Source organism: Pholis gunnellus (assembly GCF_910591455.1).
Source record: "Pholis gunnellus genome assembly, chromosome: 13".
NCBI lineage: Eukaryota > Metazoa > Chordata > Actinopteri > Perciformes > Pholidae > Pholis > Pholis gunnellus.
This window is the reverse complement of record NC_136540.1, coordinates 12,274,707-12,293,332: the sequence shown is the minus strand read 5'-3', so window position 1 is coordinate 12,293,332 and position 18,626 is coordinate 12,274,707. Positions and strand designations below refer to the sequence as shown.

Sequence of the window (18,626 nt, the reverse complement as noted above, 5' to 3'; positions counted from 1 at the left end):
CAGGCTATCCAGCTGCTCTCTATTTATCTATATCTCTATGCGTACAAATAATCCACCCCCCCATATATGTGTCACTACAGCGTATCGTCATGTTTAAATATATAAACATGCACTAGTATCCAGAACAGAAACCTGAACGTTTGATAACTCCAGCTTCAAGATTCTTATTTTCTTTTGTTGACATATTAGGGTCAAAGGTTTTTACTGGTTTTCTAAAATGTTATGTTTAAATATGCAAATTGGGCATTATCTAATGCTAGTTTTTGTTGAATTTAGGAGAAATCTACCCACGCAAATAGAAAACGTTTAGCAGAATAAACATAGAAATGTGTATTTTTTATGTTTTCTTTCAACTAATCAGAAGGAAGAAACCTTATGGAAGCCAAATAGCCCAAAATCTTAAAATTGACCATGCACGAAAAACGATACTTTTGACGGGTCTCCCCTTGAATCATCAACAGAAAATGTCAATGATTTGCGTCAGTCTTTCACCATCAAGACGAGGAGCATTTCTGACGCACGGTGCCATTTCCCACCAGCATACAGTCATACACGGAATTATCAATTTTAGAAGAGCTACAACAGTTTCTCCCTCAACAGCAGCCACAATAGAGGAGAGTGCAACGTTGCCAAAGATGTGTTTAGTAAGCAGCATGACTCCAACTATTTTCTCAAAGTGCTATCTGTTATCACTCTCTCCACCTACACACACAGCTGATGCAGGTTCGGGCCTGTTTTCTGAGGGTTCTCACCGAGCGTTTTGAGTTGAGAAGGAAAAGTAGAAATATTGGATCACAGAAAGACTTAATCTGTTTCTGTCTTGGCCAAGAAAACATCCATCATCATCTCAAATGTCCTCCACGGTGTGGTTAATCTGCAGTTGGTTATGTGTACTTCAAACTGATACTGATGCCTTTTTCTTTTGTGTCAGGGAGAAGAGGAGAGCTTCACCCTCAAGTCTTGCACCAGGAGGAAGACGGACTCGATAGAAAAGAGGTTCTGTTTTGATGTGGAGGCTGTGGACAGGTCAGTGAGTGTGTGATTTGACTGCCTGTGTCTCATATTCAAATCATGGACTTCCCACACAATCTTCCTTTCACCCACCTCCAACTGGTTCCTTTCTATGGTGTGTTACTTCCCCTCTTATCAATACAGCACATTGGATTTCTGTACAGGGTGCAAACTGTGTCCCTAACCAGTGCAATCCAACAGCCATGCTTTCCTGTGTCTAGTTTTGAGGCATTTTATTTCCAGCTTTTCTGGAGAACACTGAAGCATAAATACACCACATTCTATTTCACAACTTGTTTCACACATACAGTAAATTACATAATGGTTTTCAGGTGATTTTGTCTCTGAAAAAGACCCAAGCAAGCCAGGAAAGAGTTAAATAGTTATGGCTTCAGGGTTTGTTATAGGAAGTCATGGAGGGCCTCATGGAATTTGACACCAGTGAATGCTGTCTTCATGTAACTAATTGCAGCTACATTGCTCCGATCAGCCATCCGTTCAGTGGTTGGCATGTGGTCTTTTTACGTGGTGTAATGACAGCTGACAGACACATGGGGGTGCTCCGATGATTTGGACCTGAGGAGAGAACATGCAGGGTGTTTGTCCTCTCATGCTCGGCTCCCTGGTGCTTCTCTCCCTACACTCCTCCTCCCTCCTTGCCCCTCCTCAACTTCAACCTTCCTCCATCAAATCAACTCACCTTTTAATTATCTCATCCACTTATTTCCCCTTTGAGCCTTTATTCATATTACCGGTGTGTGTGTGTGTGTGTATCTGTTGATGTGTGTTTATTTATCTTTAAAGTAATAGAAAGTGGTACTTTCGCGAAAGGTGTGTTTACACAGAATTTGTGTGCTGCTGTTTTATAGACGGTCATAAAAACACAAACATTTGATTCACTCCATTTTGTGAACATTGGTTTGGCTTTGCATGCTTTTGTGTTTGCGTGCACCTATGTGCAGAATGAGGCTGTGCACATGCATCTGAGTGTGATTGTACTCTAAAGGTGAGTGTGCTGCCATTGGCAGGGTGACCGACCGTATAGGACCAATTGGAAACCTTTATAAGCCCGGGATGGACATGACTAATGAGGTTGTGTGTGATAGAGCGTGTGTGTGCACGCTGAAGGTTGCCTGTATCAGCGTGATCTATCTTAATAGCTTAGTCAAATGAATATCATGTATTCAGGCTAAATTCTTTATCCTGTTTTTATTCCTTTTATGGTGAGCATCTGTTTATCCTGGAAGACGATACCCGGGGCATACCTTTGGAGCACGCACAAATGAATATGCTTTGCTCTTTTGAAGGAGTATGAGATTTGCGTGCAAAGATCGTTTTTACACAACCTGAAGCAATACGAATTTATAAACAAAGTGTATCGTTACCGTTGATAATAGTTCGCTAAAACAATCCAAAAGACAAATCTCCAGGCAAGCATGTGTTTGCATGTTTATCTTCGTGTGTGTTCAGCAGCCAGTATTTGCAGACTTTGTGGCCTTGATATTTAACAAGCGTGTGTGTGTGTGTGTGTGTGTGTGTGTGTGTGTGTGTGTGTGTGTGTGTGTGTGTGTGTGTGTGTATATATGAAGGGCGGGAGTGATCACCATGCAGGCTCTGTCAGAAGAAGACCGCAGGTTGTGGATGGAGGCCATGGATGGGAGAGAACCGGTAGGTTACCACGGTTACCAGTTTGTACTTATATGACACATGAGTGAGGAGAGAGAGAGAGAGAGGGGGGGGGGGGGGACGACGACGACATGTCTGCAAAGCAAAACAAGAGCTCCAACATTCAGGCTGATTTTTGTAGCACTGGTCCGTTTTCAGCAGCCCTCCCTCTGCACATGCTGTTGGTGGTGTTCATGTTCCTAATAGCTGACTTACAGCCAGTTTTCCCCAACTCTTGGTTCATGCCATCTTGATCCGCAGCTTTTTTTTCGCCCTAAGGCTTGAAGCGCTTGTTAGCCTCTTTTCTTTTCCCTACACTTATTTAGTCACGGTCCTGCCTCAACACCTCCCTCATCCTTGTGTCTACATTCAAACGTGCAAAGGTAATCACCGTCAACAAAGCCACCGCAAGCTTCAACAAGCAGATGCTGAGCTCAGGCAGTCGGTAGTGAAAAAACGAGAAATGTTGATGTTCTTGTTTCACTTAAGCTCGTCCTACCTATGTTGTTGTCGTTAAGACTTCCCTCTTCTTTGTCGGCCTCCACCTTGATTGTCAATACAAACTCACCACTGACCACAGCTACACGATGCAACCACGCCTAGTCCAGTTCATTCTGAGCAGGCCCAGACAAATGGGGTGGATTAGGCCATAAACACAGTCTTAAGCCTTTTTATTCACCGTATTTTCTTTGTTAGAGTCGGTTTATTGTTATTTAGATATAAAAAATGTATAGTTCTAAATGTAACCTCTTATGGATATGCTGTAACGACGTTACATGCTTCGATGTAACGAAGCTCAGGCATGAAGGTGTACACAGAGCCCCAACTTAATCACAATATTCTCACCATTACCGTTGGAACTGAAGTTATGCAGATTGCAAAAGAGCCAACAGTAAATGTAACGTTTGTGTCCGTTCCTCAATATCCGGATGTATCCAAGATCAGGGAAACATCCGGAGAATTCATGGTTTCTCATACATGGAATGAGCAGCGTTTCAAAACGTATTAAGGATGTATGTTGAAAAACAGAATATATCAGGTGTTTTTCTTTTTCGTGTGTGTGAAATGTTGACCTTACAAGTATGTACAAATCTACCCTGCCCTTATTAGGCTTAGTTGTAAATGTGTTTGTTATTTGCAGGTATACAATCTGAACAAAGACAACCAGGCTGAAGGCAGTAAGTTGCTTTAATTGATGTCAATGGTACAGTATTATTGACAAATGTCATCTGACTTTCTGTTTTGGCAGGGCTAGGGTAAAAGTAAATGGCATGGATGCTGCTTTTATCTACGAATATTCAAAATACTTTTGTTTTCTGTATCTCTAAAAAATAATATTTGTACACTATTTTGATTTTCAAATATTTATCTAATTTTGGGATTTAAAGCAAATGTAAACTAAAACTGTCATCACTCTGCTCGTCTTGCTCTCCCTCAGTGGCCCAGCTGGATGTGATTGGGTTCAACGTGATGAAAAAGTTTATTCACGCAGTGGAGACTCGAGGTACAATGTCAGATTCTTGTTTTATTCTTTTTGTTCTGTGGATTTCTTGCCTCTACGTTTCAGCTCAGATGTGTACTCTTTATGTCCCACCGCAGTGGTACACAGTATAGACGACTGTCTGCAACAATCCTCACAATTAATCAAGAGTCGAATATACACTTCACACACATGTAAACACATACACATGCACTTCAGAAGCAACAAAGCAGATGCGTAATTAGGTGTATTATGAATAGATGACTAGTATTTTAAAGCTGAAATGATTAGTTGCCTAATCAATCACCAGAAACTACTTTGATGATTGTTGAAGTCATTTTTGAAGCAAAATTACAAAATATGCCAAGATGTGGATCTAACAGTGTACAATGCTCTGCTGAGGAAGTACTGAGATAAATAACATGTTTCGGTTGGTCCATGGAATAAGAACAGGATGTAACCTCTCCCTTCCTCTCCAGGTATCAATGATCAGGGCTTGTACAGAATTGTTGGCGTCAGCTCCAGAGTACAGAAACTACTAGGTCTTGCTATGGGTAAATACATAAATGCACATATTTGGTCAAAACGGAACAGTTTGTCTTCAAAACAATGAAAACATTTTTTTTTTTGTCCATCAGATCCTAAGACATGTGCTGACGTGGAGCTGGAAAACTCTGAGTGGGAGATCAAAACTATCACGAGTGCTATCAAGCACTATCTCAGGTTTGTGAGAAATAGCTTACAGAAATGCTTATTCAAGGCATAAAAAACACTTTGAAACAGCTGCACAGAGTTCTGTAGTTATCAAAATGCCCTTATTGTTGTTTCAGTAATCAAAAATGTGTTGTATTTTAACCTCAAAGACCTATAGTAAATGGATTGATCGCTCTTTTAATGACACTGAATCATTGCTGGATATTGCATATTGCTGCTTTCAGTCTCTGCCTCTTCTATAAAACAGATCTCTGGCTTGGATCCACCTCATTAATTAGTTAATTTTCCTTATTTTTCATGCAACATTTGTCTGTTAAACTTTTTTAAATTTATGATATCCATTTTTATTTTCCTGTCGGGGTTGTTCGTCACTTTGTATTCACACAGTTGGTCACTGTGTAGCAGGTGAGGATTGAATGACGCCCTTTTCTCTCAACAATTGGTAATGAGGGAAGGAACAAGGGAAGGTGTTCAAGCTGTGCTCACTCTACTCTAGCTGAATTCATCTACGCTGGGCACAACGGACACATTCGTGCACACACATTCACTTCTCTCGCTCTTAAATGGACAGCTTCGCAGAAAGGCCGACTCTCCGCACACTTACACGACACATGTACACATTAACGGCGTTAGGATCCTCAGGTCAGGCTTCATTGAGAACCAGCAGGAATCATTAGGCGAAAGTGATGGGGATGGTGGGGATAAAAGACGAGAAGGAAAATAGTTAGATGAGTGCTCATCCAGAACTGTCCGGATTTATTGATTTTTCTCAAAGCTCCATTTTCCAAGCAGACATTCTGCACCTGACGTCCTCCCTCTCTGTGTTTCCAGAGTGCTGCCCGGACCGCTCATGACGTACCAGTACCAGAGGAGCTTCATCAAAGCTGCCAGTGAGTCTTTTTTTCCTTTTTATGTGTCTTATTTGCCTCTCAAATGTGAGTTCAGACTGTAGAATATAAAACAGATTCCCACTGACCATACAAAACACTGCAGGCAGCTATTTTGAGAAAACACATGATGTACTAAATGAGGGGCCACATAATTTACTCACAGTGCTTACTGCGTAGCAAGAGAATCCTTAAGCAACCTTTTGTTTGTTCGTGATTCAAGATGAATTCAATGAATGAATGCATTGAGTCATATCATGTTGATATGTACAGTTTATAAATGGGGTTAAAGATGGATTAGAGGATTTTCATTTTTTGTAATACTTATCGTATAATAAGGAATTCTTTGTCTTCTGTTTTTCCTCTCCCGATGGATGTCTGTATGAAGCAATTCCTAAAGCGTTCCTCCTGAGTTTCATTTGGAAAATGAGAACATGCGTGACTCATCTCGTCAGTGAGGTCATGACTTTAAAAATGAAACCAGTTACAAATGGATGGTTCACCTGCTGAGATAACAGGGCACCACCCACTGTGCCCATTTGCTCTGGTAGCTGCAGCCCCCCCGACTGCTGCTTCATGTTATGTGTGCGTGTGTGTGTGTGTGTGTGTGTGTGTGTGTGGCACACAGAATGTTTCTGTCCTGCTGTGGGAAATGTTTTTACACAGCATTTACAAAGCCTGGGCAGTTGATCTAAAAGTGACAACCTGGTAAAGTAGTAGGTTTGTTGGGGTAAAAAGCATTTGCAAAATCTGTCCCCCTGTTTTTCATTGAGTCTGAAAACATAATTTCATTTTCAAAAAACACTCTGCTGTCTTGAAGACAGATTGCCAGTTCTGCAATCATTTTAGTGTGTTTTGATTATTCCCATGTGGCTTCTACAGGCTATAAAACACTCATTTATTTAGTCTTTACAATAGAGACTTTACATGATGACTCTTCTTTAGTTTTGTATGGTTAGGCCTGATTAGCTTGGCTTTGAATGGTCTGGTCATTTCCGTGCTGCTACTATACCTGCTTATTACAGGTTTTGTTTGATAATTGGTCCTATTCTAGTAAACCCAGGTGCAGTTAAGTCTAGTCCGGTCCGGTCTGCAGAGTTACAGGGTGTGTCATTGACCTGTTTTCTTTGTTTGTCGGTAGCTAAGTCCTTTAGAAAGCCGAGCTGGTGGGAAGGAACTCCAGGAAATGAGTGTGTCTCGGGCAACGCCAACAGGAAATGGCTCCATAGTGAGGCCAACTGGAGGGAAAATGAGAAAAGTGTGTTAAAGTGTGTATGAGGAGGAAGCAGTAGAGCGTGGCGGTTAAGAATGCCAAGGTAGCTGGTTTGATACTAACTCGGACCACACATGCTTTAATGCATGTATTCATCGCTTTATAATTATCGTAAAATATATCATGTTTTTGCCAACTATTTATATGAGTTTACAGATGTATATCTCTCATCCCGCCCCAAATCTTTCTTTGTGTTTCACTTCTTTCATCTTGTTTTTCTCTGTCAGTTTCTGTTTATGTGGGTGTCTGCATTTGCATCACATGCATTTGTGTGTGAATGCATATGTGTGGTGTCTGCTTGTGTGAGAATGCCTTTGTATTTTTTTTCCAAGGCAGAATTTTTGCAGGAGCAGCAGGGTGTTTTGAGGACAGCGTCCTCGGTTGAACTCCCTCTTTCAGCGCTTCCCTTTCTCCGCCTCTCTCTCCTCTCTAGCTCCTCCCACCACCTAGTCTTCCTCCTCCTCCTCCTCTGGTTTGTCTCGCCTTACTCTCTCCCATCCCAGGCTAATCTCCTTTTCAATATCTGGTTTAAACAGAGAGCTTAGTGTTTTGAGGAGTGTTGGGTCAGCAGCTTCCATTTTTTTTTATTCACTTCTTTTTTTCTTTTTTTTTTTAGCAGCACCTGCTGGGTGTGGTGTGTTGAGTCAGGATAAATCATTTTGTTTACAAAAGACAAGAGTGACGAAATTCTTCCTCTCCATTCGAGGCTGTCTGATAGTTTGCAGCAATATTCCTATTTGTATGATTCACGACTGGAACACGTATAAGAACATTTGCCTTTAGAAGTCGTCTAAATGAGTTGATTTCAAGCACAACTTGGTTTTTATCAAAGTAGCCTTAAGCCCTGCAAACTAGCTTCTTCCTCCAGGTCTTCCTAGGATAACCAAAGGCAACCCCAGGCCAGATAGGATAAAACAAAATCCCAAACAAAAAGTGTGTTTTGGGTGTGTTTCAAGGTCTCCCATTAGCTGGACATGTTTGGAGTACCTCCACAGAGAGGCATCCAGCTGGCATCCAAATCAGGAGCCTAAACCACTTTAACTGGCTCTTTTTTTTAAAGCAAAGAAGCTTTCTTTGCTTTAAAGTAAGAGTAAGAGTTTGAGCTGAGCTCAAAGCTTGACGGGCAGTAATCTCTTACCACTTTACAGCAAATTGGTGGAATTACTGCCAACAATAGAAACACTGTGGTCATTAATTTAGACTGCTTTGTGGTCATGGGTGGATGTAATCAGTGTTTTGTCTTAGCCAGGTGGTGTAATTTCAGCCTGCATCTAAAACAGAGGTAAAGCACTATGTTTTCTCATCCCCTGCATAATGGTTCTAATCATTTATGCCGATGAAGACTAGTCAAGAAACAGATTACATGAAACTGCAGACAAACATCAGACTCCTCAATATAATCATTTTGCATACAGATTTGAAACCCAATCCATAAAGTTTAAAGCCTGCGATTTAAATTAAATGCCTGCTTTACACGCAAAGGCTGCTGTCGATAAACAACTTTAGTTTCCTGCAGCTGTTCAGAGTGATTTTGCTGATGGAATTTAAACTGTAAAGTAGCCCTTTCTTGCTTTTACTTACTGGTTTAGAATGAAACTAAATGTTTGTTTCTTCCCATTATTCTAGGACCATTTGCCATGAAGTGACAGGTGGTAAATAGGCAAGACCGTGTCTTGCATGTGCACTTAAAGCAGTATCGATTGATTTAATTGGCCACTTGGGGGATGCAGAGCAATCTTAGTCACAGCATTGACATATTGTCTTATGAAGTGATAGAGTGGAGAGCTTGATGATGATTTTCTGTGGGTTTGTTACTCCAAGCGACGCATTACATTACAGTCATTTGACCCATATAAACATATTGATGAGTGAGTGCAGCTTTACAGACGTATGCACGGTAGATCACTGGAACTACTCAGAAAGAATGAAGCCTCAAGCTGTTCTTTTAGAACAATTATTCAATGGTGTCCTTCATGATTTGATTAGATTTGACCAATCACGCTGCAGATAAATTAATACCAGGTGGTGTCTTGGTCCCATTTTGCAGCGAAATATCTCAAATGTGAAACACATTATGTGTAACTGTAGAGCTTTTGTATGTTTTGTTTTGTTTCCTCGTCGGTGCCCCACCACTGTATGAATCCAAGCAGGATGCTAAAGATAAGATATTGGATATACTGCACGTACTGCACAGACCAGGAGGTGTCCAGTATGAATAATGAATGATAAGAAAGTAGAACAGGTGGTGGTTTTTAGAATCAGTCAAGGATCAGCAGATGTGGAAAGCTTCATATGCTGTGTGTGGATGTGTACGTGTTTGCTTTCCTGACTTTGATTGTAAAAGTATCTACTCCATGCATAATCAAAATCCCCTCTTGCTTAAGAGAAGCGCAGATGAAGTTTTGATGAAGTGAGTACCAGACTTGTTTTTTGTCAACTTTTCAGAGCCAGAAGGTGTTAGGAAGGTGGTATTTAACACAAATGTATGCTATTATATCCAACTTAAAAAACAGAAATGTCCATAAAACTGGCATCACTCGTTAACTTCGTAACAGGATAGTTGGCCAGTAACATGAACGGGCTTCAACCTGGGTTAGATTGTGTGAGCGAATCATAACCAATCATTATGGATACTGGAAGTCCTGATTGTCTCTAACAGCACATGCATTAGTGTGCACATACCAGATGACATCCGTTTTCATCGGACCATTTCAAAGTGTCCATCACAGTGTCTATGGAACCATTCTGTCTATTTTTCCCTGTATATAATACAAGGTAGGCTCTGTTTAAAGTACATTACACTTACATCCAGGCAGCACAATTCAGTTGCAGAAAAAAGCAGCTTTTGACATTAGCCTCTGCTGTTAACAATATTACAATGGACGAAAGTTTCTTTTTTTAATTAATAGATTCTCATGAGATTTGGTGGCTGCCAGGAAATGCTCTGATTCGCTCAGCCCTGTATGGTCACCTTGTTGTGAAGTGTTCAGTTAAATTCATGTGTCTGGAAATACAAACGTGCATGTATGACAACTAGAGAGGATATGCATGAATTCTGATTAGACATTGCATACGTGTGAGGCTACGTATGTCTCTGTGTGCAGGTGTAACTGTATCCAGACGCATGCATCTCCCCACTATGTTAAGACAAAACATAAATACTGGGAACATAGTTTGTTTATTTGTTTTTCTGAGGGGCTGGAATTGAAGGTGAAAGAGGAAAAGTGGCTTTAGAAGGTCGTCGTCTGTTAAGTGATGGATGAGGTGGAGGCTGCGATGATAAATGACTTCTGCTTGGTGTAATCACTTGTGACTCAGCACCATACTGTCTACAGTACAGTGTCCCAACGACATTCAGCCTACGTTTTGTGCTTGCCTTTTTTTTTTCCACTCATCACAGCTGCTGGTTTGTGTGTTTACAGTCTCTGAATATGTGTGTCTGCAGTACCTCAGTTTCCTTGTTTATTTTTTTGTGAATATTTTGAGTGATTTTCTTCTGATGCAGGTATGAAATCAGCTAATGAGCTAATTGCCTCCAGGCTTCAGCTCTATATTAAATGCACTAATTTTGTGCAACGCTTTCAGAATTAATGTCTTTGCTGGTTTATATCATTAATGTCAAATTATATGTTTGTATTTTGTGTGTGGGAGTTAATTTTTGGGCCTAGTGTGATTTGGAAAAAACAAGTGAAAAAATATTTTGAAGCATTCAAAACATTTTCAATCGTGTTAAACGCACATTGCTGTGCGTGCATGTTCCATAAAAGGTTTGAAGGAAGGGAAGAGTGTGTGCTTCAGCATAATGTGTGTGTGAAGTGGTGGACACCGGTGAATGCATAATAGGGAACCGTGTGCTGCTGCAAGCATCTGTTTGGAGGTATGCATGGGGACGTGTGAATGCATGTGTATGTTCTAGGTATGTCAGTATGTGTGTGTGTGTGTGTGTGTGTGTGTGTGTGTGTGTGAGAGAGACTGACTGGTTACATGTTACAATGTGTCTGCATGCATCTACTAAATTATCTCTCTGTATGAATGTGTAAGTGCGTGTACGTATTCGGTGTGTATTCACTGTATACAGAGGTGTTGATGTGTGTGTGTATGTTTCAGCAGCCATGTTAGTTGGTCAGAAAATGTGTCCGTGTGTCTCTCGGTGAGATGCTCTGTCATTTGCGAGTAAACTGCCCGGCGCTGACAGCCATGGCCCGAGGGTTGATCTAATGTGGGTCTGCTGTCATCTCTCAATCGACTTGCTCAGCAGCCTTGACTTATTATTGTCGTCCATCAACAACAGGTCTCTCTGTCGGCCTGCTCGGCACTTCTACCTGTTAATCACCAGGACACAGAGCTTTCCCACTTGCAACAGTATTGACTACGATTACCTCTTCAATGGTCTCTTTTTCCTTATCGGTGTGTCTCTTTCTGGTGGAAAGAAATGTTCTTTCAGTCTATATTGCAAGTGTTATAATTGCTAGGCACTGTAGTTTTTAACAAAATGTGCTCACACAGGAGTAAATAAGGCATTTGTTGAAGACAATTTTCCGCCGTGGATTAATACACATTTATCACTCACTGAGGCTCACTGGTGTGTTTTTCAGTAGTTTTTGGAAAAGCTTGGAGCTCTATGGCACAGTGGAATAAGTTATCAAGCTTTAGCCTGAAGACCTCTGCTTAACACATTCACTGAGTCTGATTGATATTTCCTTTGAGGTCCCTGTACGTGATACTTATTTCTTAGCTCATTCTAACAAAGTATGACTTACTGACATGACTCACCAAGGTCTTGCAAATGTTCTGCTTTGTGATCGCTTGTTACATTATGAATCAGTTTGAAACAAGAATAAAGAAACCGGTTGCATTCTAATACTGGACACTTTAGTTTACCTGTTCAGTGTTTATTTCTGCTTCTTACATGCGCGTGTCAATAAAGAACTAATAAAATGTGACAATCTGAAGTCTTTACGTCTTCACCTGTCTCTCTCTCTCCATCTCTGTCTCTGTCTCTCTCTGTTTCTCTCTGTCTCTCTCCATCTCTCTCTCTCCGTCTCTGTCTCTCTCTCTGTCTGTCTCTCTCTCTCTGTCTCTCTCTCTCTCTCTCTCTCTCTCTCTCTCTCTCTCTCTCTCTCTCTCTCTCTCTCTCTGTCTCTGTCTCTCTGTCTCTCTGTCTGTCTCTCTCTGTCTTTCTGAATATGTCTATGTATCTTTCCAGAGTTGGACAACCAAGAGGCTAGGGTGACGGAGATCCATGCCCTGGTGCACCGGCTGCCTGAGAAGAACAGACAGATGCTGGAGCTGCTGATGAAACACCTGGCCACGTAGGATGAGATATCACACACATGGACAACTGCAATCATTCATTATTATGCTTCATCATGAATGTTGCCCCCTCAGAAACAGCACAGTGTATCATTTAGCAGATATTATGTCGTGTTAACAGCAATAGCGAACAGTTTTCTCTCTTTTTCATTCATGCCCTCTCCTGTTTCTACACCGTAATCACTGTATTACCCCGTATCTTGATAGTTGTTGTTGACCATCCTCGAGGAGGATTAGGGCTCTGTGTAATCTCTTGACCACATGCATTAAGGCAGTTTGTTCTGAAAATAGAAGCCCATCCAGCAGCCATCAGGCCAAATCCTTTTCCCAACTTATTCCTCCAAGGCAAAGAGGGGTTAACTGTCAGGTGCAGGTCTTTCTGTCTGTGCCAGGGAACGTAGAAGCAGCCCAGTAAGGACTCATTTTGTGATTTGCAGGTCAAACAATGTCCCCATGTTAAGGTGAAAACTAGGCTAAGTTTGGTAGAGAAGTCAAAGTTTTTCATATATCTAGTCTACTTATTTTTAATTTGATTTAAATGACTATATTTCAATCAAGGAGGTCCCAACTTCACACCGAAATAGTCATTTATGCTGTTGGAACGATGTTATACGCAACATAAACGTTCAAAAACCTTTAAAACTGATTTAGCGAAGTTTTAACCTCGACCTCTTTTGACCTGCACATCAGTAAAAGCAGTGCTTACTGAGAGATAATAGGATACTACTCACCCTTTTAGCTGGAATTTAATGCTTTGCTCAAGGACATTTCAGCAGCACGGATGCTGATGAGCACTCCAGATGATTAAGTTCAACAATTCACTTATAAGACTCTCTAATTATATCAAATTTTTTCTAATGAAGGCCATCCCCTGACAATTGCCTCTTCATTTTATTTCTTCCACATTTTTATATTGTACATATGCATAATATACTGTGTAGACGAGACATTTTGTGAATTAAACAGGTTGTCTGTCCATGGATTACATAACCACAAGCTGCTCAACACATAATCTAAAAAGCAGGGCATGCCACAGTTGGGTTATGTGTAATTATTCCTCTAATACAGCCGACTGGTATTGTGTTTTCACTCCAAAACCCCATCTAAGCCCTCTGGCTTTACAGGGCTTTTCTTCAACGACAGCAGCATGATACAATGTGTGTCAAATGGGACAGCGGCCATGTTTATACAACATGTAGGCCCGTGCAAAAATATCTATTGTGAAGATATGCACATCTTTAGCTGGGCTTAGTGCATTACACCTGCCAGCGGTCAACTGTATCATCATCACTGGCTTATAGGTTGAGTTGCTGGATCACAGAGCACCTAACTAATGCAGTCTAATACTACAAAAGATCGTACCTTCATACAAGTTCTCATGTGTTTAAACTCTATGGCCATATTTGAAGATGTAGTTTGTGGTGCTTATTGGACTGTATTGCTTTTCTTTTCTTAATAGATAGCTGATCTGTTATTTAGCCTACCCTCATTGATATAAATGGGACTCATTTATATCAACAGTGTGGCAAATCATCACCACCAGAACCTGATGACCATCGCCAATCTGGGTGTGGTCTTCGGGCCAACTCTGCTCCGCCCGCAGGAGGAGACGGTGGCCGCCATCATGGATATCAAGTTCCAGAACATTGTAGTAGAGATCCTCATAGAGCACCACGAGAAGGTAGGAGGGAATAATGTGTGTAGGCATGTTTACAAATGAATAACGTAAGCGACAGAGTTTAGTGACGGGGTTGAGGGTAAAATGAATCCCTTTGGCTTTGTCGAGGGGATTTTCCTTTTGTGTAATTGTGCATTCAAACAACATTGAATGCACCTAACTATTCTGAAAGGGCACCTGCTACACACACACACACACACACACACACACACACACACACACACACACACACGTACTCTATATACATTTAAAGCCACTTCCCCTGTTAAATCCAAGTAGCTTATTGGCTGGCCAAGCTGCTTCCAGGTGTCACCATGACAACAGACAAATCAGCATGACCGTTTCAGACCCTCACATTACTACGCACACGTAGTATGTTCAGCCTGTGAGGGAAACAAACGATCACACAGACAACGAACACGTATCCCACACCTGTGTAGATGCGTGAGTCAATGACACACACACACACTCACACACAGTCCCCGCATGTCATCCCTGCTTTACAGACAGACACGGCTGTCGCTGGTGCAGTGTGCAAAAACAAAACAAATAGTGTGTGCATGCTGTGATAGAGCAGCTCTGAATCCTTAAAGAGCTCCACAACGGTCCTTGTGTCACTGTCTTCTATTGTACGACAATAGAATAGGGATTGTCTGTACTTCACATGTCTGCCGTCTCTCATTGTCATTTTCTGATTTCAGCCTGAAGCTTGTGTGAAGAAAAAAGCTTTTTTATTCTCTTTTCTTTGGTAATTCAACTGTCTAGTAAAATGAAAGGATTTCATTTTGGTGTAAATGGTATTGAAATGATTCATTCGAGATTCATGATGTGCTCATGTTCTGTGCTGAAACATTTGTAGTTTTCATGTGATACTGCCGTTTTCTGCAACCAAAGCATCAAACAAATCCAGTGTGTTTACATGGAGTGTCCAGCACTCCAATCTGATTTTTTTCCTCCGTTTTCCATCTTGAGTGAAGCAATGGGTGTGGACCTGGCTGAAAAAGCAGAAAAGAAAAAGTGATGACAGATGACTGGATGTTGGATGATTACATTTGACTAAGGCTGAAATATCGGACTAATACAAACAAAGCACCAATAGGGGAAAAAACATTAAGTTTGAACAATATACGTAATTGATGAGTAAAGATCTTGAAACACAGTGTATATATATATATTATCTCAGCATGGTATTTTCTGCATCTTGTGTAATTGTGCCTCAGGGAGTAGAAATACATTTCAGCAAAGTCATGATCAGTGCTACAAATCACAGCCTGAAGCCCACAATGTCCCCTGTTGTTACGTTTCTACAAATGTAATCATTCCCAGTTAAAGGAAGTTTTATATACAGCAGCAAGCAGCTTTGTTGCTGCAAAATGCTGCAATTCATTGGCACGCATCCAGTATTTAATATTAGATGTACAGTCTCTGCTCACCTATTATCTCTTTTCACCAGAGATGAACATAACAAGAATTATTAGCTAGGCATAAAGTGAGTCATAGGCTCACTAGTGGTTTTTGCAGAACTTTGTATTGTGTCATTTGTCTTTTTTTAGTGCTGTTTTTCTATCATATCACAATATAGCACGGGTGTACATGTTCTTACATTCAAGCACAACATTATGATCATTGTCATTGCCTTAAATGTGAGAAGCTGTGCCACATATCCCTGCAGTTACATATGAGACCATACATTGCTTGTTTGTAGCAGCAAGAACATTGCTGTGCTTATGTTGTTTAATGAGAAAGAAATGTGATTTTTTTCCCTGGTATTTACTTTTCAAAATCTATATATTGTTGATAATTGTGCTCTGACATGGCTGTCCATTTTGTCCGTGCAGATATTCAGAGACGTGCCGATTTCTGCAGGCGCCCCGACCAACCTGCCGCTCAACGTGTCCAGGAGGAGAAGCTCCGAGATCAAAGCCCCGTCCTGCAGCGAAAGGCCTCTCACACTGTTCCACACACCAACACATTCCCAGAAAGGTGAGCTGAACCAACCAATTCTCCATCGTTGTGATCAGACACAACAGCTACGCTAGTATTGTTTGCACATGAGAGTGTTTGTGTGTCATCATGCAAAAGAGCGGTTTTGCCAGGTGTTTATATTTCTTCAGAGAGAGAGAGAGAGACTTATGACTACCAACTCTTTTTTTGGAGCATTAACAACAGGCTGTTAGTGGTCAAATATGCTTTGAGTCCGTCAGCTTATCATCTGAGATAGCTCACAGTGGTCAACAGATTTATAACAGGAAAAAAGCATGTCAGTATAAAAGTGGATACTTGCAGAACAATGGACAACATCTTCTTGGCTGAAAACACCAAAGTGTTTGTAAATCTATCTTTATTCTCGTAGGTGAAAAGAAGAACAGTGTTGCCAATGCCACCGTCGCTGAACTGCAGCAGCCGGTTTCCTCCTCTGCCAACTGTAACAGCAGCAGCAGTAGCAGCAGCAGCAGCCAAGGTCGAACCCCGAGACACAGCCTGACCAGCAACGACGGAGAGCAGGACACCCGGCAGACCCGGCCCAGCTCACTGTGAGTGATTATTAGAATATGAATCTGAAACCTCATAGATACTGTAGGACCTTTTAATTACAGGGTTTTATTTTCATCAAAAATCAAGTCAAACAGTAACTAACTGAGTAATTATACTAATAATATGTAAAACATTAGGGAAACAATAATAATAATAATAACACAAAAACCAGAGTGAAAGTCAGATTTTTAAAGTACCATTGGCAGTTTAGATTTAGTGCAGAGTAACCAGAATGCAGCTCAACGTGTTTTGCACAAACAACATCAAAACAGATGAAAAAGAGAACGCAGAGAAACGACATTAAGAGAAATCACTGGAAAAGCTCAAATAGATTAACAGATGTTTGTGAGGGGAGGGATTGGCAGGGAGGTGGGACACATTTATAAATCCAAAGTGACATACATGCAAACCTGAACTTCAAATATAGTCACAAACACATGGGTTCAAGAATGTACACACTCGCGTTTTCATACATACAAAAATGTGCAGGTATGCATGAGCACATACACACGTTTAGAGAAGCAGTCTTCTTCAGAAACTGTCAGGTTGTTGGTTTGAATCCCAAAAGCATCTGGAAAGCGTGCAGAAAGGATGTGAACTCCAACTGCACCAAGAACAGAAGACTGTGTCTACTTCCCTGGAATGTGGGGTGATTTGAAATACAAACAAGTTCACAAAATCCCATTGACATGCATGTATCATGTGGCGGGTACACAATCTATTCAACTAAGTTTTGAATACAATCAAGTACCGAACACGTGTTGTCTTGGATTTATCTTAAATAGTGTACACACTTTCTGTGCATCGGTGTCTGGCCAGCAGTTTGCACGACTGAAACCAAAAACCAACTTAAACAAAGGGTCTGAACAAGCGCCTCCACCATGTAAACACTGAACACATGCTAAGGTTATTAACAGGGGTAAACACACGCATGAGCATGTGAAATGCACAGCGACATGAGGCTGAGCACATAGCCTCGCTGGCTGTCATCATGGGATCATCTGTCCATGTTGCTGTTGACATACACTGTTAGATCAAGATACAGACTACCGATCACTTCACTTACTGACCCAAGAGTGGCAGACCTTCAAGTACAGCATGCCTCCAAGACGTCTCCCCGCTGCCACCTCGACTCCCTCTCCTTCACCGTACAACACTCATCCTTCATCCTCGTTTCCTTTACTCTCTCACTAGGGGATAGTTGTTACATGATCCGGCTTTCATTTGAGTATTCGCCTCTAGATGTGAATTCTGTGTCACAGCTATTTATTACTTTCCATTGCTCTGTGTGTCTGTACAGTGACAGGACCCCATTCACTGACGGAGGACATCAGGTCGTAATCTGACTGATGTGATCAATTAACAACATGATTAAACGTCCATCACGCTCGTAGCAATCTATTCAAATCATTCGCTTAGTGAAGTCAAGTGTGAAAATCCAGCCTCATAACCTTCATTCTAACATAACAGAAAAAAAAAACATTCTATGAAAAGCTGTAGATGATACTCGCATATTGCTCAACTTTTGCTTGTCCTATGTGTGTAACAGTAAAAAGTTACACTACAGTAGTGGTGAGTATGTTGTATATTATGGTTCCCCTAGGGCTTCAATGTTCTGTAGATCAGCCCTAATTACAAAAGTCACATGAATGTAAAGAGCAAACAGGTTCTACAGTACTGTATAAAGAAGATTTGGGATCACTATGACCTCAGTCCTTAAGTGGGATTTGAAAACACCATATTATGATATATTTTTTGTGTGAATGCTTTAGGTTGACTAAATCATCATATCTCAAAATGAAGGACCACAGACCTCAACTGTACACGTGCATGCAGTTATGTTATTAGTCCTGCAATGATACCAGCTGAAATGAAAAAGCTGCATATAACTGCTGTATTACAGCTGCTGCTAAATCACAAATTACGGATGCAATAAAACCAAATGAGGCTGATCTATTCAATTAAATGATATGTTTATATACTATATTCATTATATACTGGAATTTGAATTACTGTACGTTTTTTTTTTATGGTGTTTCTGGTGTATGATTTATTATTTTGACAAGAGTA

The 18,626-nt window shown here is 40.9% G+C and overlaps 1 protein-coding gene across 1 annotated transcript in view; it reads left to right on the top strand.

Annotated features, from left to right (window-relative positions):
- Nucleotides 1-18,626, top strand: part of LOC306705083 (rho GTPase-activating protein 26-like) — a 74,941-nt gene that overhangs the window by 43,023 nt on the left and 13,292 nt on the right. The window contains exons 10-20 of the mRNA XM_079171750.1: nucleotides 932-1,026; nucleotides 2,601-2,679; nucleotides 3,818-3,854; nucleotides 4,115-4,180; nucleotides 4,636-4,710; nucleotides 4,795-4,879; nucleotides 5,702-5,760; nucleotides 12,237-12,342; nucleotides 13,865-14,024; nucleotides 15,860-16,004; nucleotides 16,375-16,555. Coding sequence (XP_079027876.1) covers nucleotides 932-1,026; nucleotides 2,601-2,679; nucleotides 3,818-3,854; nucleotides 4,115-4,180; nucleotides 4,636-4,710; nucleotides 4,795-4,879; nucleotides 5,702-5,760; nucleotides 12,237-12,342; nucleotides 13,865-14,024; nucleotides 15,860-16,004; nucleotides 16,375-16,555 — 1,088 coding nt within the window. The remainder of the gene's footprint in view (nucleotides 1-931; nucleotides 1,027-2,600; nucleotides 2,680-3,817; nucleotides 3,855-4,114; nucleotides 4,181-4,635; nucleotides 4,711-4,794; nucleotides 4,880-5,701; nucleotides 5,761-12,236; nucleotides 12,343-13,864; nucleotides 14,025-15,859; nucleotides 16,005-16,374; nucleotides 16,556-18,626) is intronic.